The sequence below is a fragment of the Centroberyx gerrardi genome, chromosome 3 (assembly GCF_048128805.1).
Source record: "Centroberyx gerrardi isolate f3 chromosome 3, fCenGer3.hap1.cur.20231027, whole genome shotgun sequence".
NCBI classification, from domain to species: Eukaryota; Metazoa; Chordata; class Actinopteri; order Beryciformes; family Berycidae; genus Centroberyx; species Centroberyx gerrardi.
This window is the reverse complement of record NC_135999.1, coordinates 10561343-10588795: the sequence shown is the minus strand read 5'-3', so window position 1 is coordinate 10588795 and position 27453 is coordinate 10561343. Positions and strand designations below refer to the sequence as shown.

Here is a 27453-nt window from a genome sequence, read left to right as displayed (position 1 = left end):
TAAAGTTGGCGCAGAAGAACTAAGACAAACTAAATGGAACTTCTGCTGCAAGCAAAATGCAGATAAAAGTAGGAGCAGGGAAAAATAATACAAGACCCAGCAAGGCAAACCAAATGGAATGATGAGGACGCTGGTGGAGGAGGAAAGCAGGATAGTGGTAGCACAAATTGTCATTATTCACAGAGGAGTGGTGAGTGCAAGTGCAATTGCAAGTACACATACAGTATATGCAGGCAGCCAGAAAGACACACACACACACACACACACACACACACACACAAACATGCACACAAACGTTATACCACACTTACTATATTAGTGAGTGAGGACATTCCATTGACTAACTAAACCTGAATTTCAACACCAATAACTACATGCTTGATCCAAACACCAAACCATAACCCTTAACTCCAATAATTGCTATATCGTTAACCACATTCAAAATGCAGTCACTTAAAAATGTATAAGCAATTGAGTGGTCTGACATTGCGTCCTTTAGAAGTGCCAAGCAACCAGGCAGATAATCATATCACTTCACTGGTTCAGTGATTGGATTGGGAATGTGCCTTCGTTTGCCAATTGTGCCTTTGCTGAGGTTGGGTGGTATATTCTAGCTGCGTGGGTCTAGAAATACACCTAACATTAAGGCAGTCAGGTGAAGACATTTACCTTGTTTTAAAGGAAACAGCAACAACTGACAACTTTAACCTCGGGAAAAAGCAGACTTGTTACTTGTGCTGAAATACTAATCAGAGTTGAGAGTAAATCTGCTGCCAAAAACCTTTGCCACCCAGATGAAACAGAGGTTTGGGGTAATTGGCTGGAAATGGTAAAGCAGACGACTTTGGGATTACTTGCCATGGCAACAGTTGTCTCTTCTCCTCTGCTAACACTGTTGTGCAACTTTATTCTCCTCAGGTTTTGTCTTTTTTGCTGCCCTTCTTGCCAGAATTAATTCACCAGAGCAAGACCTGAATTCTAAACTGAAGTGTGTGGATATGAATGTGTATGCTGTAGGTAAAGCTATGTGTGTTCAGACTGCAGGATGTGTATTCCTGGTCTAATATACAGCATTTCTGTTTACTTTGGTGTGTCAAATTAAAATTGCATTGTGCTAAATGAAATGGCAGTGAAATTAAACCATTATTTATTTTTCCGGGGAACACGGTGACAATGTCAAAGACCCGTGAGGGTCCCAGGAGTCCACATTGAAAACCATTACTGCAGTTATATGGGATCGGCAGGAGGATGGTGCAAAGTGCCAAATCATCCTCCATTTGAGGCTGAGCCACATCCTCCCCCTCATTCTCTTCTCTCCCCACCCCACCAAAAGTAAAGCTCCCCTCTGGAGAGAGAACGGATGGCTCCTTCTGCTCCATTAATCTAATGACAATGCCCCGTGACTAAGACCAGCTTAGCAGGCATTGCTCATCCCCATTGGCTCCTCTTTCACTTAGCATGCCATCTATGCATGAATGCAACAGGGGCAATAAGAGGAAAAGAGGAGGAGAAAGAAAAGAGAGAGAGGGAGTAGCTGGAAACAATGGGCAGATTATATTCCACTGGTGTCCATGGTGACCAAAGGATGTCACATGCCAGCACTGATAAGGGGTGCGAAGAACTGTATTTAGAAAATGTGTCAAAATGGTGTTAACACAAGTCACCGGCAAAGGTTGTTCAAGATTTCCCTGAATTCTCATCTGGGCTTATCGATGTGATGAGTGATGAGTAATCATGCAATGCCTGAGCATGAGAGACAGGGAAAGAGAGAGAGAGAGAGAGAGAGAGAGAGAGAGAGAGAGAGAGAGAGAGAGAGAGAGAGAGAGAGAGAGAGAGAGAAACTTGTATCTGTGTCAGATTGTCTGCAACAATCAAACTGTATTAGAAGCGAGAGATTTGGTTAAAAAAAACTCTGCTGTTTGGGCTCAGCCCTGTGGAATAGGTAGTGGTAACATCCCCTTCCATCTGACACCTCTGGGAATGCAGCTAGTCTGTGGTATATGTGTTGTTTGCTGGTGTCCGCAGCAGCACAGTCTCTCTGTATGTGAGCCCAGCGTCTCATAGGAGAGAGGTCCGCTTCAGCCTAACCTCCGGGGGGATAGCGACCAGAAGTTGGCTGTCAGATAGCAGAGCTGCTGGCCCAGAATAGCACGGGTCAGTGTGGAAAAATAGGCCTCCCACACAGCAAGAGGAGACAAGGCTTCATAGCAGAATATGTGACACTCTGAGTAAAGCTAACTGCCAAATATTCTCACCCACATTAAGAGTTGATGGACCAGATCCTTTTGGGTGTGACATGGCCACATGAAACCAAGTGAACCTGCGGCGGTGACTGAGGTTGGCTATGACTTGAAGTGGTTCGCTCATCCCAGAAGTCAAGCCAATTCAAGTTTATTTGTATAGCCCTTAATCACAGTTACAGTCTCAAAGGGCTTCACAACACCCACATTATGAAACAATAAATGAAAGTGAATGGAAACGACACCCCCAACCTTAGACCCTCAATAAGGACTAGGAAAACCCCCCATGAAAAGTTCAGAAGGAACTTCTGTATTAGTTATCTTTCTAAGACTTGGGCATTATTAAAAAGAAAGGTTGGTTTAGGAAAAAATCTTTCTCTCTGATCAGTGTGAATGAAATGGAGCGTGCGAGGGGTGGTCACTACACTCTTCAGCTAGTCACTAATTAAAACAAGGAAGAGGCACAGGATCAAAGCTAAGAAGTATAAAAAGGGTATTGTAAAGCATGTAGGTTCAGGAGAGCATGTCTTTTCAACTTTGACACAGCTGTCATTTCAGCTGTTCTTTTCTTCTTTCTTTTTTTCCATCTCAGAGCATATCTAGGAATTAGAAGGGCCTAGAACGTGATGTTTTAAATACTAACCAATGAATATCCATACATTCTTATGATTAAGTTGACATTCTGCAATCAAATCATGTGTATCATCGTTTGGGATAATTTAGTGATATAAAACATTGATATCCACTTTTTGAAAATAATATTTGTCACAATTCAATACTGGATCCCGACCAAGGGTCTGAAACACCCCTGAGCAGAATCTCTTGCCACACCATCTTGCTTATTTCAGCCTTGTTTTGGGGTCAATATGTTCCCACCTCGATGAGTCAGTCTTGATTGAGTGTTCTACTGCTTTATTGCCCAGGGGGAATGTTTGTTACCATGGCGATACAGTATGCGGGAGCTGACACGGTATTTCATTACTGACCAAACAAATGACAAAATGAAACATATTTTACCATTCTGTTGTTCAGAAATGCAAGAATTAAAAGTTGTTCCCTTGCTGTGTCATCTGCCTGTTGGCTCTGTTGCTGCAGGTGACACAGGAAATCGCCACAAAGTGCAATCAAAATCCTTCTCATTGTAATTATTTGCGCTGATGGTGTCAGAATTTTCAGGAAAGGTCAGCTAAGGCTGTGTTGACACATAGTGTTTTTTTTTTTTTTTTCAAAACTACCACTGCCTTTTTTACATTAAAGTACATGCGGAGCGGCTGCAAAGCGCACAACAGGTGGTTGCTCTTGAAAAGTGCTATCAAATGTTGAGTTTGGTTCAACCTTTCAGAAAAGCGGCAGGTGACGTGAACCACTTTCTTTTTTCCTTCCTGTGTAGCTAGGTTTCATGTCATGTAGGAGGCTGGATATTTCCCACAATGACAACAAAAATGGAGAAAGTTCCGGTGGAGAAATTGGTTGTTGCAGTAAGTGAATATCCGGTACCACAATACCGATCATAAAGATGTATTCTGAATATCTGGTAAGCCTTTGCTTGTTGCGCAACACTGTATTGTCTGCTAGAAGTGCTAATCAGCTAAGTTAGCTAGCGAGCTAGCCAGCTACTCAGCTAACGTCCGATAACGTTATTGTGATCCGCTTGCTCCATGCAAATTGATATAATGTAGAATATATAATAATATATAAGAAATATATAATGTAGAAATAATATCTTATATTATGTTGCGATAAGATACAATGATTTAAAACATCTTTCACTTTATAGCTTTCTAACCGTTTTAAAAAGTGTGGGCAATCATTACCTCTGGCCTGTCACTCACTTGTTCACTGTTGTATGAGTCATGATCAGAGAACATACCGTCTGAGAAAAATCTATGGGTATGTATCTGTTAGTGTAAGTCTGTATGTGTGTGTGTGTGTGTGTGTGTGTGTGTGTGCGTGCATCTACAGTATAAGCATTACATTATTTCATTGTTTGTGTTTAAAATGTGTAGGTGCGATAATGGTCACGCTAAACACTGTGGCTTTCAACTCAAGGACAGTGCAGAGGAGGTAATACAGTAATGATGCGTCTCTGCATTGAGAAACAGCAACTGCAATATTTCCCAATCGTTTTGAAGCAACCTCTGTATTGTTGTCATCCTACCCAACAACAGGCGATGTTTGTACTGCTTGCACTGTCTGTCCATAAAGCATAAAATAACCTTGAACCTACAAATATTTCTCCATTCTCTGTCCCTATTGGCATGAATGCCATCAACCGCCCACCCTCCTACTTACTATCCGTCTGCCATTAAAAGACTCTTTACAGAGGTATAGGCAGTAATAATTTTCCATTGTACATGGCACATTTTCACCTTGGCTTTTATGAATCTTTATGAAAAAGGATCTGAACCCGCACTAATGTTTATGTAACTGCGGGAGACATTGTGTCTATTGACTTGTTATCCGGTCCACTCTCAAACTCAAATCATTTACCACGCCTTGTCTGCATTCTTAGCAAGCCTGGACCAAATTGGAATTTTCCATGTTTGTCCGTCATCTGCAAAGAGAGATTATTTTAGCTGTAATTACAGAAAAGATAGATACAGTATATGAGCCACAAACAATAACCTTAACTTTTAGTCATGGCAGATAGCACATCAGCCCACCGCCCAGAATCACATCTGTGTGAAACAGCTCTTTCAGTGTAACATCCAGATGTGTGGCCACACATGTCCTATAGCCTTTACAGTTACAATTAATTTCCAATTCAAATATGAGTAACTCCATATCACATGTGAAGCATCCCACTCCCCATGGCTGCCTGTAATGCAATAAGATCAGACCAATGACTGCATATGGATCAAATGAACCACAAATATCATACTATATGCTCCCACCAATACGTATTGGAGCGCTCGTGCAGAAAAACTGTGTTTTTCCAGTGTTCACTCACACATCAAGGGTAGGGCAGCACAACATGCTTCATACAACCAGTTTGTATTTAAACACTGACAACATTACACAGTCCAGTAAGCTGTGGATACCGCATGCTTCCGGGGGAAGGGGGAGAGGGAGAGTTGCTAAATCACTCTGGGTGGTATATGGCCAGACGTGGTCTGATGATTTGAGTAGCTAGCAGGAGGGCAAGAAATACCTTCTGGTGCATGGAAACAGTGTGTGTGTGTGTGTGTGTGTGTGTGTGTGTGTATTGTATATGCATGCCTATCTGTGAATCACAAGGATAGTGATGAGCAGTGTTTTCAACATGAATATGCATGATGTTCTGCTTGCACTGTGAGTCAGTTTAGGCCTGCGCTGCGCCGACGGTGTCTCACCCTCAGTTCCACCTCATCCAGGCTATTCTCTTCACCTATGACCGTTGCAAAACAAACCACAACTTATCTGGTCTTAAGTCTTAAAGGAAACTGGGAGAAACCCTGGAATGGAGAGGAGAAATAAATAAACAAAGTACCAAAAGTGCTGAGGAGAGAGATAAGACTACAGTGGGTCACAGAAGAAGGGAAATGAAATTAGGTATGTCCTGTTTGTGCTTGGCTGGATTTATGTCCCTGCTTTATTTATTTCATTGGAGAAAAAAAAACAGCAGCAGCAGCAGCAGACATGTGGATATGTTAACACTCCTGGTCATGAATTTCACAGGCGTAAATAGGATATGACTGTCCCCGGCCCCAGGAGAAGTTCATATATTAATGGCCAACTAGAAACAACAGAAGGTCAGATGTCCTAGGAGCAATAGCAGGTAGGATATCATACTCTTGAATATACTGGGATAAATCCGGCAGCGGGGGAGACCTCTGTTTTAGATTATAATAATTCTATAGCATACATTTATAGTGTCAGTAATTCTCTGACACTATAATCTTGCTTATATTCCATGGCTTGCTATATAATAGAGTGGCTTTTAGATGACGAGCCGTTAGATGAACTTACTTTACCTCCAGTGGTTCATCATAAGGATGAGGAGGGAACTTTTTACCTTAATGCGCCCCTCTTCTTTTAAATTCTAACACTGTCTTAATCATCTAAAAAGGAAGACCCCAATTATCCATAGTGCTCTTTGCTCAAGCAATGCCTTTCTGCTGGTGCCAAAATTCCCTTCCTCTCCAAACCCGTCACTCCACATTTGACAAGGAACAAATCCCTCTCTGCCCATCTACTCTATTGTCTCATGATTATTGAGCAAACGCCACTGTGCATTACTTGATCTCTCCAAATTTCCATTGTGATTAGGGAAAGGATTTGATCTATCTATCTATCTATCTATTTATCTATCTATCTATCTGTATTAAACAGAGTATGTTAGGGAATAAGGCAATAAATGAATAAAAGTTTAATTATTGCCCCTTTCACAACTATTGTGCAATGTGATGAGAGATTTTAAAAGCAGCAGGACACATTTCTTGTCCAGAAGGGCAGTCACGTACGTCTCATAAGCTGTGCATCACACCAACTTGGGAAATGGTACTAATATTTTCCCAAAGGACTTGACCTCCAATATATTGCGCTTTACATTTAATAAGCTATCTGGGGCAAAATCACAGGGTCTTTAGCTTTTATCCACTCACCTAATTAATCAGTGGTGGGTGGCGCCTGCCATCGCTAGCTCGCGCTATTTCGTATTTGTACTGTGGTAAAAAGCCGTGGCTCTAATTAGGAGAGATGATCTATTTTCCGTAATGAGAATTGATGGCTTTTCTTCTGCACCACCAAGCATTTTCTCGCTTTCTCTCTCCCTTCCCAACTGAAGCCCTCCACATCCTCACACACACACACACACACACACACACACACACACACACACACACACACACACACACACAAATCAGAGCCGTATATAGAAAAGGACTAAATGAAGCACTATGTGATTAATGGACATAATTTCCAGCAGATTTGACTTCACAACGACAGCCCACTTCACCTCAAAAGCTTTCTGATGATTAGATTTAGTCTGTGTCAAAAAGCCAAACAGCTTACAGACGAATGTCCTCCCCTTTCTCCAGCTGATCACCCACATGCTTTCTACCTGCCCCTCTCGCAACAAGATTTCAATCACAATCTCACTTTTTTCCCCAAACAATTAATGATCAAAGCATGAAAGAATCAAAAATATACGTATACACAATAAGGCACAACTGCAAATATACTGTATGTTTTTCCATGTCACACAATGAAGCTGAGGTGAACAAAAAGAGGCAACATATATGCACAAGATATTATAAAAATGCTCTGCCTTGTCATAGATGACTTTGTTTTTAACTATAACTAATTTTTAAAGTACTCTGCAGAGCTGCACGTAAAGTCTTCCCCGGAGGACGGACGCAGCATGCCTTAATTAGTTACCTTGTAAAACAGTGAGCCCATATATACTGTAATCCTGTCACCTCCCATGGGTGTCAGACCCTCCTAATCTATGAACACAAAGACAGCCCCTCTCTATGTGGCTTGGCAAGCCTGTGCTAATGCTGTGTAAACATCGCTGCTGCTGCTTGCCACTGATTTAGCACATGTTAATATTACATGAGACACAGGGGCCCTTTGATGATGTAAGTGAGCACTCAAACTAGGGCTTTTCCCCTCAGGGAAGGGGAGATGGGGCTGTGGAGCAGGTCCTTGGAGATTTGGTTCCCTTCCGCATCCACAACAGCGCTCGGTAGGAGTTGAGCAGTTCATGTCTCCACAGTGACATCACAGCAGAGGATTGTTCTAGTTTCTAACAGCAATACTGGGGTAAGAGGTAGTAATGCATCAAATGTATAAAGTGATACTGAAAGACACTTGAAACACATAAGGGCTGGCAAATGCTAGAATAACAATAATTAATGTGTATAATAGTTGATTACCTTTCAGGCATACTTAATGGAATAGCAGGACCACCTGTTAGTCTGTGATTAAAAATCAAACCTACTGATACAGCCACGGGGATTTGGACTCATGGCATCCAAACCCCCACACCATTATTGCTGAACTGTGATGGAGAGCTTTGCTCACTCCGATGCACATGGATGATATCCTCAAGTTGAGGCTTCTTTAACTCAGGGCAAGTAAGATATTTTGCAGGGAATTTGTTTTTTTCTAACCGACTTTCTTCTTTTTTTATTCATTTTTTATTCATTATTGATTTATTGTTAAACAGAAAGTAGCAGGCCTATATGGCAAATCTAAACCACAGCCCTCGGCCTCAGCTGGGATTAGCAGGCTGCAGAGATCTCCATTTTCCTTCTCTACTGCCTCAACTGTGTGCTGGAGCCAATTTCCCCGAGTCTATCGGCAGCCCATAGCCTGTGTCTGTCCGCTGGGAGACGGCCTTCATTACTGCTGCACCAACATCTGATAATTCCACACCTCCCACCGCCACCACTGGAGAGGCCGGAGATGATGGAGCCAGAAAACTGCCTGTTTTGTTTGTGGCTCTCCACTCTCTAAGGTCTCTCTCTCTCTCTCTTTCTCTCTCTGCTTGACTTTCCCTTCGACCACTCACCACTACCAAGCATGTCAGCTTGCCAGCTGGCCTCAGATTACTCCACTGTTGATGTCAATACTGTATTTTTATTCTTTACACAAACATGCAAGTGCACAAACACAAGCACAAGCACATGCACACACACACACACACACATACACGCAGAGGCCAATGTCATCAATGGGGCTGCTGTAAGGGCGAGCAGGCACATGAATGAGAAGAGCAGATTCAGGAAAGAGAACAGACTCTTGATGAGCCATTAACCTGCTGTCGGTGAGGTAAAATGGCTGTGGGACGTGGTTTAATTTACCCTTTTATAAAAGGGTCGTTGAATTGATGAGCCACAGGGAAAGAGTTACACCCCTGGTTTGGTGTATTAGCAATGCTGCCGGTGAACAGGTTGAGTGGGGAAGTGGAAGAGTAGTCGATATCCCCAATCAATCTAAGCTTCCAGAGAATCACTGCTACACTTTGCTACAGATGGAGCTCGGTCAAATCCATAAAACTAATAATGTGGATTTGGACGGGCCTCTCATACAGGAATGCTTCGATTTGAAAAGGAAATCATTTGATATCTCCTCAGAAACCCTCTTACGTGTTTTTTAGCAAAAGTTGTTATTAAAAACAAGGTGATCTGCGTGGCACTCAACTCATGAGCAGACTAAATGATTTCATTTTTTGGAGATTGTTTTATTTTGTCGGTCTGAGCTTTCATTTATCTATCTTTGGGCTGGCCCTTTTCAGCGCTGAGTTTAAGATCTCTCTTTAAAAATATCCATCAGCGGGTACAAAGAGTCAATTTTCACTTTGAAATAAGCTGCCAGAGAGTTCTATGTGCTCTCCTCACCATCCATTACACTAGCTCTATGGATGATAAATTTTAATAGACAAAGGATGGCTAGAGAAGGTCTCTCCATCAATGAAAAAGAGGAGAGTAAAATTGAAAATTATGGCCTGGTCTGCGCATACACGTATCCAGGCCTTCATGGTATTTCTGGTTGTCTAATACTTCTGTTGGTTCATTTCATATAAACAGACCTATAATCTGATCATTTCTAGCAAGCAAAATCAAAGATGGACCTGGATGTTCCCCAGAATACAGGAAGGCTGTCCTGATCACTATCCTGGATGAGCAAAACACATTTCTGCCCGCATTTGCAGCTGATGGGCCACATAATCTGGAATTGGTGGCCCGCTAGCCTGCCTCCATCTCTCACATAACCTGGTTCCTACGGTCTTATTTGTAGCGTGTGTGTGTTCTTGAGTCTTTCAAGAAGCTATATGGAGAGAGTTTCAACCGATATGGGTTTTTGAAGGCTGATACTGCTATTTTTTTTTTATTGAAACAGTCAATGCATGTTATTGTGCGCCAATATTCAATATATTTTAATATTACCATGTTCATACCAAAATATTCCCCCAAAAATTAGAGGTATTCTGTGTTTCCTGAATAATCCAAACAGCTTCCGAAACTGCATTTAAACCATGGGACACTAAAACTCTCCATGGAAGCCCAGAATACTACTACTACTACTAATAATAATAATAATTCTAATACTACTAAAATATAGTCACAGAGACTTGTATGTTTTCCCTCAACCAATCAGTCCAGATTTTTGATGTCTGATTCAATAACATGGTATTTAAAAAAAAAAAAAAACTAAATTCAAGGTCATCATCTAATCATTTCCTTACTAGATTTTCAGAAAATGATTTCATCCTAAGAATGCATACTGAACATTAATCATTTCATGACTAATGAGACAAAACCCATTATGCCTACAGATTCCACATTAAGAGACAAAATGGGACATGTCTGGACATCTTGCACTTTGGAACACTGCATTGTTCACATCCTGGAAAAATGAGGATGATACATGAATCAGAGGTAAAAAGGCATTATGGGACATCTAAAGTGATACGACTAAGCCCCCATGGGCACATGACATAATTAAGGATTTATGCTAGGCTATATATCATATTACCATAGGAAGTCTACTTGTTCAAGGCAAGGAACCACGATGCTATGTCAAGTCTTATTCCTCCTTTGCTTCCTCTTTTGTCATACTTAATCTTGTGTAATCCACTTAGTGTCATCTGAAAAACATGACAGGAATTCTACTGCTGCTTGTCATATAGCACCTCGGTTACAGAAGCTATCCTAGCTCTCAGCGGGCCCGCTGATGGTGTTTTTGTCTCAAAGCTAAGCTTATCTCAATGGCAGTTTGCTCGGGCAAGGTTTGGTGAAATGTGTCACACAAACACTGCTGCCAATCCATGCATTTTGTGAAAGATAATGGACCCTTGAGTTGACTCTCCTAAGCCTGCAGGGGTGTTCGGGAGCAGCCTTTTGTGTATACGTGCTTAGTGTCAGTATAATTTCCATTTGTTTATCTTTCTATTCCCCCTTTCAGATACAGTGGAAATATAACGCAGAGAATATAAATGTCAGCTTGAGGTTATAAGATTGGTAGATTGTGTCCTGGGGCACAGCTGTAATTCTTCAGAAAAAGACAGCTGATGACCAATTCAGAGTCTCCCTCTGAGACATGTGGGCTGAGTCACAGGGAAATGAATAGAGAACCCAAGAGTGAGAACTGCCAAAGATGTCAGGATATGTTATTAGGATCAAGACAGAGGCCACAATGTTTTGTGTTGTGTTTATTGTAAGTTGATACTGCCATGTATGAGATAAAAAAAAAAGCTGTTGTTTGAATGCCATTTTGTGATTAGAAACCAAAACACCTCAACAAAATAAGAGGTTCTCGCCACATCAAAAGAGGATAGTGGATGAGCAATGTAAGCATCCAGCAACCCTGTGCAGCAGGTTAGCCCAATCAGTTCTAGGACTTTGAACAGCTGATTTAGTATTTATGATATTATTTGTTATTGTATCGACTCATGCTTGCATATTTTTTTTAGTCATTTAGCTGATGTTCTTATCTAGAGAGGCTTACAACTTCAACAGGACACATAGCTGTTGGACGGATATTAAAGTTTAAATCAGCTCACTGTGAAAGCAAAAACAAAAATCTGCACGTCATTTTGTTCAGTGAATGCTTACAAGTTGAGCTTAAAAATGAAGGCAGCAATTTTTTACAGTGCTCGCTGCACTTACTTTAAACAGTGTACAATAAATATATATGGGGACACATTAAATGACAATAGTCAAAAGATAGATGCGAGCCTCAGTGAACAGTGTTATTTCTCTGGGCAAGCAAAATAGAGCTGAAGTGCCGGCGTACTGTTGTCATTGTTTCTAAATAGCCATGCGGTATGTCTGTTGTCCTGTGCACTTACACAATACAGAACACAGTACACAAAGATTTGAATGTTTACCCAAAATTGTGAATTATACTGCACATCCCTTTTATTCAACCCTTTATATTCATGTCAGATAAGTCTGCTGTTAGCAAAACCCTAAACTTTCTCCCTGGGAACTTAATATACTCAGAACCCATATGTTGCTCAGAGTAAACAAGTCTAACAATTGCTCCCATATGACTACAAAAAAAAAAATGTTCCTCTGTCTGATAACTGTTTCACAACAGTAATAAAAAAGGATATTAGGTTGCCCATGTGACACCTTGCAGGGTACTTGATATCACACAGTTACATGGCATAGTATTGCTGAATAACACAACATGTCAGACAACAAATAAAAGTGATTAGCCTATAGGTGAAGCAGTGGCTACCCAGAGGTGGGACTCTCCCATTGACTGGGACTCACTGGTTGTGGCCTGTGGCATTATTGATCAGATTACCCTACATCACGCCTTCATCACATTAAACCCACCGTTAATCCACTACTGTCACTAGTGGCTGCTGAGGAGGGGAAATTTCTGACAGCAGCTAGTGGATAGATCATGTCTTCCTCTTATGGCAAGTCTCCAGTTAAGCCTCGGATAAGCCTCCAGTTTACAGACTAGTTGACTAGTCTCAGGGGTTAAAACAAAGCAAAAAAAAACACAAAAAAATAACCTTCATGATTGGAATTTTTTCACTTTTGTAGACTCTCATGAACCATAATGCAACTTACATGTAACTGCATATCAGTGAAGAGGGATAGTTTATAGGACAATACATTTTTAAGTCAGACAATTAAAATCTCTTTCAGTCGTTCTTACACCAATTCAATATGAAGCTCAATATGTAGTTAGCGATTCAATACAGGAAATATATCTTTGAGCAGGTAAATAATTCGATATGATTGCCTTAATTTTTGATCTGATTTGATTTGATCTGATCTGATACACCCCAGATTTGTGAAGTGCTGCACTGACCTGCTCAGTTTGGTTGGACGACCAACTCCAGGAAGGGTCTAGGTAGTACGATATTTTTTCTTTTCCATTTCCTAATGATGGAGCCTGCTGTGCTCTTATAACTCAGAACACTTAAGAAATATTTTTATACCATTCCGCAAATCAATGCCTCTTCACAATTCTGTCTCACAATTCTGTGGACAGTTCCTTGGACGTCATGGTACAGTTGAATTGGTCATTCAAAGGAATTTGTATTAACTCAGTTTAAGAATGTCACTGCAAAGGGATCAAATACCTGCTGACTCAAAACATTTCAGATTTTCTTTTTTAATTGAATAAAGAAATCTACTTTGATCCAATCCACTTTGAATTTGGACTGTAACACCACACAATGCGGGAAAAGTGAAGGGGGTTGAATACTTTCTGAAGGCGCTATACACTGATCTCATATACAGTCTGCTGCCTCACTGGCATCCAAATCCATTATAGTGAAAATTTTAATCCCTGCAGACTTGTCTTTCTGACTATTTCTTTTGGCCAGGAGCTGGCCTAAAAATAACTCTGAGAGGAAATACTAGCGGTGGGTTAGGTGGGGTTGATGCATCTCTCCTCCTTACAGCTCTGAGACTGTTCACATCTTCCAAAGCCAGATTTCCTCTGAGGCTAATAACTTAGTGAACAGAGAGGATTAACGTTGGCCTAAAGGTGTGGGTCATCACAAATAGACCTGTTCCAACAGCGATCCATCCACTGCCCAGTTCGCTGTCCGGTACAGCGCTTAATGCAGTGGCTCCCAGAATAATATTTACTGCTACAGTCACCGAGCCCTGAAGGCCAATTCAGTATTGGTTACATTCAACTTTGTATCGATTCTGCATCATCTTTGAAGATACTTTTTTCCCCTTGACTCCGATCATGTCCAAAGTAAGGTCACTGCTTTAAATCCCAAGGAGGGGAAGCTAATGAACTGATGTAGCAAAAATAAAAGAGGTACCTTATTATCTTTGGATGGATATAAAGCTATTATTCACTATTATTACTATAGACCCATACAATATAATCCTGAAATAGGTCTCTTTACTGTAATTATGCTTGTAGTTATGCTACTGCATTTTTATTGCATTTACAGCTCTAGCTTTCAGTAGAGTAAATTGCTATTATGGTATTTATGAAATCTATCATTGGACAACTATTCAATTTCATTCATTAAATCACTTTCTAAAGTTAGAATTATAAACTATTTATTATTAATGAAGAATTCTGGTATTACTGTAAGAAATGCTGAAACTAAATTAAGAGAAGGGCAAGACAAAGACTATGCAAAGTAGCGCGGTAAGGGATTCACAAAAACATTCAAATGAATGCAAAGACAAAAGTACTACAAGGGGATAAAAAGTAATCAGGGGACACCATACAAGACAATACAAACAAAGCAGAGCCCATTGAGACATCAAATTAATGATGGAACGCTTGGGACTAAGGATATGAGAGAGAGAGAAGAGAGCAAGAAAGAGAGAAAGAGAAAGAGAGAAGAGAGCGAGAGAGAGAGAGAAAGAGAGAAAGAGAGAAGAGAGCGAGAGAGAGAGAGAGAGAGAAGAGAGCAAGAGAGAAGAGAGTGAGAGAGAGAGAGAGAGAAGAGAGAGAGAAAGAGAGAAGAGAGCGAGAGAGAAGAGAGCAAGAGAGAGAAAGAGAGCGAGAGAGAGAGAGAGAGAGAAGAGAGAGAGAAAGAGAGAAGAGAGAGAGAGAGAGAGAAGAGAGCAAGAGAGAGAGAGAAAGAGAGAAGAGAGCGAGAGAGAGAGAGAGAGAGAGAGAGGGGGGGGGGGGAGTTGATTATAGGCCTCCTCAACAGATGTTGGATCAGGGCTGAAAAAAGGTTTTTAGATAGTTTCAAGGCAAGAACTAGGTCACAAAAATGGATTCTATTTATAGGTACATTTAAGAGCATCCATCATTGTTTTTAAGAACAAAAAAAAAGAAAAATCAAGAATATTCTAATAATGATGCAATCCACATGTATCTCCATTGAGGAAATAAATGAGGACAACGGAACCTAATGAAATATTGTATAAAGAATGTAAACCGTTAAAGAGGCAGAATACAGATGCATAAATCATTGCTGAAAAGTAGGGATTAATACTGGGATCTGGGATCTAGGGATTTCCCAACAAGATATTTTTCCATCTCCCTCATGAGAGTGGCTTGAGGACCCACAAATTATAATATATAATATCATAATATTGCATAAATCTATGTGATATAATACTAAGTATTATTCTGTTTAAAGAAAAAAAAAAATCTGATAAAGAAATGTACAAAAAACAAACACACTCTGGATCCTTTCATGCCTTTCTTTTGTATTGCAGTTCACACAAGCCAGCCAACTTCATAACTGTTCGTCAGGAGAAAGGCTCCATGGTGGAGTCAAGGTCAGAGGCAAACTTCAGTCTGACATTAGAATAGTGATGGAGCGTAACGTCCTTTTCATGTCCATGAGTAGCTGGCACGTGTACATTCTCATTGCAGCAGCAATAAAAAGGGACCCTGGCAACGTTAAAAGATGGGATATTCATCTTGTGTTTCAATTAACGAGAGCATGTCAGACTATGGGCAGCACTAATATAATGGAGAGCGGGGGCTCTATTGTTAATGACAGTCGCAGATTTAAGGGAATAGAAATTGTAGAATTCTGGTGTGAAATGGAAAAGAAAGAGAGAGAGAGAGGGAGAGAGAGAGAGACATACAGGTACAGAGACATAGAGACAGTGGGGAAGGGCAGTGGTGGCTGCGGGTCTTTGAAGACCATTGAAGCTCTAGTATGGGGGCATCAGGGTTGATGGGTCAGGAATAGGTGCTTCTCATTAGAGTCAGTCTTGGTGCCATACACAAAGCCTGCGGTAAGAGTCCAATGACACAGCTATACCCACAACCCCGCTATCTCTCAAACCCTGAAGGAAAGTAGAGCTCTATTCTCTATGTGTCCCTATACAATGTTTATCTACTTTTAATTTCCCTCTCCCACTTCTCACCATTTTCGCTCTACGAATAGTGACAGAGATGGCTGAAATTAGACAACCTTTGGGTGAAGTTAAGTTACAATATCATAATTACGAAGAAAGTAAAGCTTGTCAGAAGTCATATATTCACACCCGGAGCATGAGGGGGGACGGGGGGGGGTGGGGACAGGGGGGGCCGTAAAAGAGTCTTTTGTCTGCCTGCCAAAAAGCCATCTTGTACTGCACCATTAAAATGAGAAAATGTGTCCGTGTGAGTATGCATGTATATGTGAGAGAGAGTGTATGTGAGTGCGCACCTATGTATGTAAGTGTGTGTGTGTGTGTGTTTGAGGGTGTGTATATAGGTGAGAAACTATTTGATAGTGGTATGAATACAGCAATACAAAAAGACATGTTCAACTCAGAAGCCCTAATTCAATTTGGGGGTCATGGAGAATATCATTCCTCGACTACATTGGCAGGTTTATTGCATTAAATTCCGCAGATCCGTTACATCTCTTTCAGCCAATGAAATGGCCTGCTTCGTAATTAGTGGTTTCCTGTCGCTGGTCAGGATGGTGCTAATGAGTATGATGTGATTAGGAGGGGCCTTGGGGTGGACCTGGCCTCTCTCTGAGGTGAACAGAGAATAACAGCAGAGAAAGGGGAGATAGACTATAGAGGCTAAGTGGTATAAAGATAAAATGGAAACAAAGCGAGCGTGAAGAGGGGCAGTTTTTCCTTTGATACTGTTGATCACGTCCAACCTCCAGGCTAATGGCTTGAGACAGCCCCTCCCTGACATCAGGGAGATGACTATTGAGGCAATGATAAAGATAGTGATTGCAGTGACATTGATCAGGATGATAATTACTATATTAGATGGTTGTGATGATGGTAGTTATGATGATGATGTTGATGATGGCGTTAATAATGAGGATGACGGCAATGACAATGATATTGCTAAGTATGTAGGATAGCCTAGAGACAACCTTATTAGCTATTTAGCTAGCAATGACCAGTAATGATGCAAACTCACCCTGGAAAAGGGGCAACATTGTGCAATGGACTTCCTCGTGCTACACATTTACCATGGGACATGATGTAACTACCCCTTGTACTATTTTGGGACAGAGCCTATGAGGAAATCTAGTTTGGATGTTAGAGGGAAAAGTTGTGTGGGAGTGAGTATGTCACTGGAGTTCTCCCATCACAGGGTAAGCATGTAGCAAACCAGCTTTATCAGTTGAAAACATAAGTGCAAAGCTGAAAAATAGTGCTAGACATAAATTCTGGTGATCGTTAAATCATTCAAAGTAAATAGAATGTCTGCGTTCCCTCTACAACGATAGCATAAAAACATCCAAAATGATGACAATAACTATATTTTTGGTTCAATCTCAGAGCAATTTTTTGAATGCAGAGATGATAAAATATTTTCAACCAATCAAACTAAAGTTCAAAGAAAGAATGAAGTGGAGAATTCAGTAGCTCACCGTAGAGGAACTGATTACAGATATTGTTGCAGTGTGAATGCTTGAGCAAGAATTTATTGTTATAATTCATAGTTATCTTTATCGTTATCATTCTAGATGTGAAACCCTTTTTAGTATTTCACATTCATTCACACTCTCTCACACTAATTTCTCAACATTTCAGAACAATTATAACTTACTGTCTTAAGTCTGAAAGTTTAACAGTACATGCTACAAAAGAAGTTTTAAACAGTAAGTAAGTAAATAAATAAACTGTATTTACTTTCAAAACCAATGGTACAAGGTGTTGTACGGGTGAAAATCAAAAAAACCCTGTAACAGTCTCTGCAGGTTTAATATTTAGGGGGAGGCAGTTCCAGAGGGTGGGAGCGACGACTGAAAAGGCACAATCTCCCTTTGATTTCAACCTGGACTTGGGAACCATTAAAAGGCCCCGGTCAGAGGACCTAAGAGGCCTCGCTGTGATGTCGGGACACGGTAGCTCTGAGCTATAAGGTCGGGCCAGCCCATGCACGGCCTTGTATGTGATCAAAAGAATTTTGAATTTAATCCTGTACTCTACAGGCAACCAATGCAGAGAGGCTAGAATCAGAGTAATGTGTGTCCTGCGTGAAGATTTTGTTAAAAGTCTGGCAGCAGCATTCTGGACCAACTGGAGCCAGGAAACGGCAGAGCAACTTAGGCACGCGCAAAGAGCGTCGCAATAGTCCAGATGAGAAGAAACAAAGGCATGAATAATCTTTTCTAGGTCTTGAAAGGATAGAATAGATTAACCTTAACCTAGCCATATTTCTCAGTTGGAAGAAACAAGATTGGGACAGTTTTTTTGGCATGATGCTCAAAGTTCATGTGTTGGTCAAAAATGAAGTGGGCTTGATATTTGCTGCTAGTGGACCAATACACTGCTGGATGGAACTACAAATATGATCCGGTCCTAAAATCAGGACTTCTGTTTTGTCAGTGTTTAGTTGAAGGAAATAATTTTCATTCCTTGATAGCAGTCCAGCAAGAAGGACAGCCTACTAATATAATTGGGCTTGCATGACAGATACAGCTGTGTGTCGTCCGCGGCGTAGCAGTGATAAGAAATACATTTAAAATAGGTGATTAAATATCCAAGGGGAAGCATATACAGACAGAACAGGATTGGACCAAGGATTGAGCCCTGGGTCACTCTAAACAAGATTGTCCTCCAGAGTTATTTGGGAGCTAAATGGTACTTAATAGAACCATCACTATTTGAAGAACAAGTTGAACCTCTAATAGTTTTCCATTAGTGGTTCCATGTAGTACTTCCTGCTTCAAAATAGAATCAACAAGTTCTTCGGTGGTTCTGTGGTTTACAAGTGAATCTACATGGAATGGTGCAGCTACAACATCCAATAGTTCAAATTAAGCCTTCAAAGGATAAAGAAGATAAGCACATGAAGACGATATGTATTGACCTATGATAAGTGCACATTTTTTTTTTATCTTACAGTATCTTTGAAACTAACTTAGAGGGAAATACAGTATACCTGGAGTTCTAAAATAGGGGGCTGGGGGTTATGAAATTGTCAATCAATGCTTGTGCTAAAAGTTTGATTATAACCATTAATTACTCATGTCCATCCTCTCTACCTCTCTTCTTCCAAAAGATAATGCTCAATTAAAAATAAAAAGGTTGATTGGTGTAGCACTGTACTGATGTTGTACTGTAGTTATTGTATCTGGTTGGAAGTAGACCAGAATAATTACAAAAATAAATGGCAAAAATGTATCCTTAAACATCTTTTCATATGATTTAATTACGTATACTTTCTATATAATTTATCACACATTTCGTTGTTTATCATTTAAACTTAATTTATGTGATCAATGATCTGAGCAGTGTGGCTGTAAGGGGCGTAGTCACATGACCCCAAAATAAAGACAGCAAAGACTTTTCGCGATTAAGTTAAAACTTTTTTTTTTCTTTGAATTGAGAATGGCACAAACTAAGTGACTTTTTATATGACATTGCTGTTTTATATAACATTGCTGTCCTCAGGAGCAGATCTACTCCTGTTCCACAGAAGTACATTGGGCTCCAGCTGTGGTATACTGTATGTCAATGCTGTACTTAAATAGTCATTGGTCCTTTAGGTACTGGGTAAGATTCATGACCAATTACTGTCAAATTTGTACTATTACTAATAAACATGAGTACTAAAAACAGGTTGTTTCCTAACTTCTCGGGTATACAGGTTTTCATAGCAACACAATGCCTTGGAATGTTCTATATCACATAAACCAAAGCATTTGCCACCCAGCCATGCATAATGTATGTCCCTGCACATAGTTGGATGTAATCAAATACTAATACTCTGCAACAAATGACCCCTAAATAAAAGGCCATTAGTGTTATGAGTTCACACATTACACAGCCATGACACACAGGTAGTTTGTGTGTGTGTGTGCATGTGTGTGTGTGTGTGTAGGTGTGTGCGTGTGTGTGTGTGTGTGGTAACACAGTTTTGGGTCACTGCAAGCAAATGTGATAACTCGTCATAACACTCATTGTATGTGAACATCTTACTCTTTTCACTTTTGGTTTTCGCCATCTATGCAAACTGACTTGCACAATATTATGGGCACATTTGATAACAAAAAACCTGCCAGATAGTGTTTAGAATTGCTATTTGGGTCATCATTTCTTTCCCCTGTATTAGGAGTCACCTCAGTCAAATAGGGAGGGGGTTAGCTAGCAGCTGCACCTTTTCCTATGTTTTATTCTGGCAGACATTCAGCCTGTGGGCGGGACACCACAGGTGGACAGGAATATTCTGTTAACTGGTTTATTCATGGCTACAGGGATTCTCAATCATAGGGTATCAAAGATGCATGTAAACAGCGTAACCCGAATAAGACCTTAACCAGAGTGCGGCCAATAGCTGGGTAACTCCGTGCCTGTAAGTGTAGTCACTGTCAGACTGGGCAGTCTGTGTGGAAGTGTTAGGAAGCTAAATGCACCTCGTTTCTGCTCGGTTACCACACTGCAAATAATTTAATAACCTTTCCCCACTGTCTGGGAAAAAAGCTATTTGTATGTCATGTCAACCAATGAAAACAAGCAAAACAAGGACATGTATATAAGGACTGTAGCAAATTCTAAAGCAAGTGTATGTGTGTGTGTGTGTGTGTGTGTGTGTGTGTGTGTGAATATAGACAGTATTTCAACCACATGTATTTGGAACATTTTATTTCTGTGTCACTGCAAAGGTATTTGGCTTTTGACAGTGTACCTGGCATCTTATTTTTGAAATTAACAGGACATATATATATATGTGTGTGTGTGTGTGTGTGTGTGTGTGTCTGTCTCCTCTTAATAAATGGAGTGGGGAAAAATGCTCCCAATAATATTTGTGGGAACAGCTTGCATAGCATTACCAGTCATAAGTAGGTCTGAGGAGAAAACCTTAAAAAATAAGTTCTGTCTCAATGTACCCATATATGAAAGATTAAGAGAATGCTTATGCTTTAAATTTTTCTAGTTCCCCATTAGCATTTTCTGTTACAGTATGTTGCTTCTCTATTCCATCACAGGGTAATAAATGAGAAGATGGAGCTATCAAATTTGTTTTGTGAATATCTCAATTCGGAGTTCTAATATGGATATTTAGGATGTAGATGTACTGTACATGTCTTCTATCTTCTGAGTGAGGTTTGTATGGCTCAATAACAGCAATGTCTCTTAGTGTTGACTGAGATCTCTTAATTCTAAACCATACCATGTTATCCTGACCTGCATTGCTCATATATTTGCTCATAACTCTTCAGGGCAATGCTGACCAGGTGAGTAAGAAAAGAAATGCGTGGGTGTGTGTATGTGCCCCCATGTTTCATTCATGACTGACCTCCACCAGCTTGTTTGCATGTTCGCGGAACACCTGGGCGTATTCCTTGACCTCTTTCTCGTTACCGCTCTTAGCCGCCTCGATGAGCACCAGCAGGGGGACGTTGGTCTCCAGGAAAGAGTCTGAGATGTGGTCCATCACCGCCTTCCTCAGCTGGGAACAGAGAGGTAAAGGGACGGGGGGGAGGGGTCATGATATTATTAATATTACCAATCATTCCACTGAATTTTAGATTTAGCAATGATTACACTAGACTTAGCATATTAATGAATATGACAGTATAATGGAGGTGAAAGGAGGGAGAGAGAGAGAGAGAGAGAGAGAGAGAGAGAGAGAGAGAGAGAGAGAGAGAGAGAGAGAGAGAGAGAGCGAGCTCAATAGACAGGGGTGTAAAATGCTTGTAAGGTGTCATTTTTCCCATAAGGCCTTTTACTAGGGTAGACATTGCGACTTATATCTTTGTTTATGGAATCATTTTGTCCCAAACTGGCAGGGGACTGGTTCTTTTATCAGACAGTAAATGGACACTGATGCTACTCACTGGGATATCGGATGGGGAAAGAGACCAGAGGGAACAGTATAGAAACGACAACAGACAGGTCCTTTATCTTACACAGAGAGGGAGTTAGTCACATGAGACCACAACGAAGACAGACAAGAATACACTATAGAATAAAGCGGATTATCACACGCAGAGCATCACCTCTGCATTCGTTTATTTTCAGTTAACAATTCAGTCTTAAGGCCTTTCTCAAAAATGAATGCAAAGTAATTCCCTGCACTACAAAAGGGAATGCAGCGGTGTGAGTGGTACCTTTTATTTTTCAAGAAAACACAACATGATGCACTATTATTACGACCCTAAACCAGGGTTAGGCAACTATGTGGCATGGAGTGCTGAGAGTATGCAGGTTTTCATTCCAACCAAACACTACACCAGGTGATTTCACTCATTAATTCAGCTTGAAGATACTCTCTGCACTCTATGGCACATGGTTGCCTTTCCCTGCACTAAACAGTGGGGTCATTCTTGCAGAGTAGTTAGTTATAGTAATAGTAGCAGTAGTTCATTAATCCCATTCTGGGGGATTTCACAGAAACATCACAAGCAATGCAAGACACAGTACTAAACACAAGGAGGGCATACACAAACCAAAACAGCACATACATATGCAAAACCATCCTATACTAGGACAGGTCAGGCAAAAATCTGTTCAGGGGGTTCCGTTATTTGGTCCACACACACACACACACACAAACACACACACATACACACACACACACACACACACACATACAAATGAGTTATATAACAACAATAATTAACAACGTGGATGGAAGAAATTTGTTTGATTTCTGAAGCCATCTTTTATAATTAGCTGTAGAGTAAACATCGTGGCGCTATGTTCCTACATTAAAAATGTAGAGGACAGCATGGAGGAGAGAAGGTAGAGAAGACTAAATGGCTGTGACTGACAAGGGCGAACACCTCTAACCAGAAAAAATCATATGTAAATCTGCCTGGCAAACTCAAATAACCTCCAGCAATTAAACACTTAATTGCCAGTCCAGAGTGGAGGGAGAACAATGTAAAGGCTTGGAGCCAAAGGGGCGTAAGTGTGATTTTGGGCGAATATGAGTATTATATATCAATTGAAAGGTCTCAGTGAGATCTTTTCAGTGCCAAAAGGACACAACTGAAATCATGACCCATACGTTTTAATTAAACAAAAACTGAAAGCCGTAACAGTAAAAGTAGGGTTTGTTTGCTGCCAAAAAGGCGTAACTGCACTTACGCCCTTTTGACACCTAGCAAAACCCCACTTTTGACACTGAACAAGCATTGTGGGTAGAGGATTCTAACAGCACTTAGGTCAACTCAAAATGCATGCTGACATAAGTAATGCTAGCATGGCAGCATGATCACATCATTTTTAGTATCCTATTCATATCCTAATTCATATTCTAGGTCAATATTAGATGAATGTAAATATGTTAATATTCCCATGAAATACTTAGGCCTATAGATTCAAAATGTTATTTTATAATGTTAGGAGTGTGAACTGGTCAAGATGAGCTCTGGTAGTAAAGGCCCTGACACACCAAACCGTCGTCAAAGAACCAGCGGTGACGAAGGCCGACTGTTGCGTCGCCTCACGTCGCCTGCGTCTGGTCCAAAAAGTTGCACTTGAACACACCGCAAAGACTACAACATGCTCAATCGGCCGAAAAGCCGCCGACAGGGTCCGACTAGTGCCGACGGTGCGGGACACAACGCAAAAACCAGGGACACAGACGCTTACCGACGGCCCGACATTGGCCGACGGCCGACCGTCGGCCTGGTGTGTCAGGGCCTTAAGACTGCTGGTAGTTGAAATTATCCCTCAGTGTTGTGAGGAGTTTTAAGGTCTTTGAATGTGTCCCAGGACACATCAATAAGTGATGTGTCCTGGGACACATACAAAAATGTATTATACTAGCAAAAGAAAAAAAAAGTAGTAGTTTAGAATCAAAAGTAGTTTCTTATGTCTATAGAGGTTTATTAAAAAGGTTTATTAAACGTTTTTAACAGAAAAAATGTATCAATCAATTTGATATGTTCCATGTAGCCTACAATTTTAAAGGCCTTGGTGAAAGTTGCTGAGCATTACTTCAAGATAAAGATATTCATTCTGATCTTGTTTTATATGTCAGTGCTGATTGAAGTGTAATTGCTAGATTTGTATTAAAATTAATGTGTTTTACAATTGTTTACTTACATACGCCCATATTCTGCATGGCTGTATTGGGACAATGTTTGTGCCAAAAAGGCGTATTTCACTCTTTTGCCATTTAAAAAAAAGTTAACAAATATAATTCAACTTAAACTGTAGCTGTATTGTTTTTATAGTAATGCTCAATCTGATAACACAAAAAATTTAAATATTGTGCTTAGTATGTGGTAACGGCAGCTGATCCAAGTTTGATCAAAATTTGTTTTGGCTCTCCTGTAAAATCTACTATAACGCACTTTTGCCCCTTTGGCTCCAAGCCCTCGAATGGTGAATTACGGCTTCTTAAGGGCAGATAATCCATCACTATTGCCTCTGAGAAGGAGCTAGATTTGGCCAGTCAAGTGGACATGACAGGTCTACAAAGGCTACAAACAAGCTAGTGCCCACACTCTCTGTATACGATCCTTTCCCAGAACTCTCCAGTCCTGGATCACTGATCTGAAGAGACAGGTATGCCTACTGAGATATGATGCAAGACCAAAGCATCACGATTTTATTATAGGCTGATAAATTTTGACATTTTCGAATTGAGAGCGTCTTTTTCACTCTGTAGAGGACAGATTCCATCAGTGTAATTGTAAACCCTGGTGGAGTAACTTCTTTATATTTCATTGAAACACACTGTTAGACTTAAGGTCATAAAATGATGCTGGGCAAGGGTTGATGGCTGTACTTTGTGTCAGGAAAATAAAAGTGAAGAAAAGACAGACATTTTAATCAATATGTCATATTCAATTCTGCCGCAGATCGCTTGGGCATGAAAGCCAAAGGTGTCATGTAATGATCCAGCCCTCTCTGTGGCCATAATGTAATCCTACAGTTTTAATGCAACCTGACCGCATCATAACGGCCTTTCACTGAGCGCTACTGTTTACATGACTTTTCACTTTGCACCTCCTCTCTGTGTCAGCTATGGATTTGTTTGAATCCAGCTCAATAATAAAAAACCTGGTTGAAGAAAACTGTCTCAAAAAAGGTCTGAATTGAGCCTGGAAATCAATATTGGACATGCACAGGGCAGGAAGAGTTACAAGTTGTTATTAATGAGGAACCACGGGTTGACGGCACATAGCGCATGTGCAGGCTACATGTAGGATACTGGTACAGTAGGTGTGAGGATGCTCGTGAATGCCCAACAGTGAAACTGATTCTGGCGGTGGATTTGAGTGGAGAAATGATACAGACGAGTGATTTCCCGAGTCGCAGTGTCTCCTGCACCATCAGCATTCTAATGCCCACACACCACTCCCACAGAAATCCATCTTCAATCTTTCAGATCTCAGCTCCCTCCACACCCCACACCTACCGTCTCTCCTCTAATCTAACACTCCCTCTGTATTTCACTAACACTTAAAGGAAATAGACCTGGAATACCAATAAAAAGCAAGCGCCCTCCTCGTCATAAGTCAGCAGGCTAGCTATCAGTCTCTCCACTCATGCAGTGCCACAGTGGCCAAGTGCTGTGAATAGATGGTAAAACAGTGTTTTATATATTAATATGTTCAATTTATGTCCTGGGGAGAGGCTTTGTTCTTGAGAAATGCTATGATTGTTGGTATTATATCCTCAGCTTCCTTTGTGGCCATACATTTTCATTTCCGATACACTATTGACCTGGCAACATGTAAACTGTGGACATCTTACAAATGTAGGACAGCAAGATGCCCAAACTGCTGTCACTACAGAATGGTGTGTTGATGCTGTTTTTTTTTGTTAGAGATGGAACCTGGGGTGCTGTATTATAAGCTTCCTTCTAGACTGGGAGAAAAAAGACAAACAAACTCTCCATTATATATATAGCGGCAAGTTGTCCTGAACTACAATAAACGGAGATAGAAATTGGAAATTATGTTGAGAAAATGAGTTTAGTACAAATGGCTTTGCTTGCCCAGAATTTAGATCATTTGAGAAATGAGTGTATACTTCCCCCTCCTGTCCCCCCCCCCATCCCATCTACCTCTCATCTTTTCCTCTTTTCTCTTGCCATCCAAACAGGGGAGTTAGCCAAAGTTAACAGCGGCAATTCCCACCTGATATTGAAGTGGTTAACAAGAAGCTCTGTGAAATAATTAAGATGATGCATATGCTTAACAAAACTTGACAGATGAATATCTGTGTTGCTCACTGGTACTAGTGGGAGGGCTGTGTGATCTTCAAAGATGAGATTAGCATTCATTTGGCATATTTGCTTTTTAATGGGGGAGATGTTTGCGTTTTGTGGGATTAGACACCTGCTCTGTCACAAAAACAGATGTATGAGGGAAACTGTTGCAAACATCCCCTATGATAGTCTCTGTCTCTTAATCAAACACAACAAAATGAATTTACGCTCGAGGCACGTAGAAATGTAAACTGATTTTTAAAATGTGTACACACACACACACACACACACACACACAGACGCACACACACGCATACAGAGGCAAACTCTCCCAACTTGTTTACAATCCAACGAAGAGAGTCTAATCACATGTACAGAAACAGGAATCTGAATCTGAAAGGGAAAATGTTGCTGGGTTTTTCAGCATTTAGAGTTGCATTTCTGTTATGTTTCACTTGTGATTCAGAACAGATAGCGGCGGGTACCTTGGGGTCAGCGGAGGAAAGTTTCTTATTAAAATGTCAAGAGCAATCACTGCGTAAACGGCTGGAGTCATGGCTGAGGGAAAACAGCCTGAGCAAATCAAAAATTAAGTAATAGCTCTCATATATGATATCTATCAGGGAGCATAGGAAGATGATACTTGAGACAGGAGTGGAGAAATGAGAGGGGGAAGAGGGACTGACCGATCACAAACAGTCTAAGGACAAACACATTAGACACCTCATCCCAGAGCCCGGAATTGAGTTGGTTCTTCGTTTGTTAGAGTCCTGCACAAATAAAACTAGCCTGTGAAATATGGTTTTAGAAACCAGCAACATCGGCACAGACAGTGCTTTTACATTTAAGAGTTTACTGGCAGTAGTTTACTGTTGATCAAATGCATCTGATTCCCCTGAATAATGATGGGATTCTGATGTAGAATAATCAAATGATGTGATTCAATGTAACCTCTCCTCGGGACAGGCAGCATAACTCATAGCCTTCACCACTGACCAGTTCCAGTCGCCATCATTGTCTTACACAAGTAAAAACCTGTTATACAAGATTTCAATAATGCGTATAGCTGTGACTCATTGTACAATGCGGATGTACTGTGGGAAAAAAGGAGGGGCCTGGTCCAACCTGTAATGCGCGGGGACATAGAGGTGAATCTATAAGCCATATCAGTCTTTGTGGTGGCAGGCAGAGTCCTGGCAGCCATGCCTGCTGAAGGACAGAGCCAGGGATTATC

At 40.7% G+C, this 27453-nt stretch overlaps 1 protein-coding gene across 5 annotated transcripts in view; it reads right to left on the bottom strand.

The window, feature by feature from the left end:
* ctnna2 (catenin (cadherin-associated protein), alpha 2) overlaps positions 1-27453 on the bottom strand; it is a 316543-nt gene that overhangs the window by 41924 nt on the left and 247166 nt on the right. For all 5 annotated transcript variants that reach the window (XM_078291254.1, XM_078291257.1, XM_078291266.1 and 2 more), the window contains one exon: positions 21345-21497. In XM_078291254.1, the coding sequence (XP_078147380.1) occupies positions 21345-21497 (153 nt within the window). The remainder of the gene's footprint in view (positions 1-21344; positions 21498-27453) is intronic.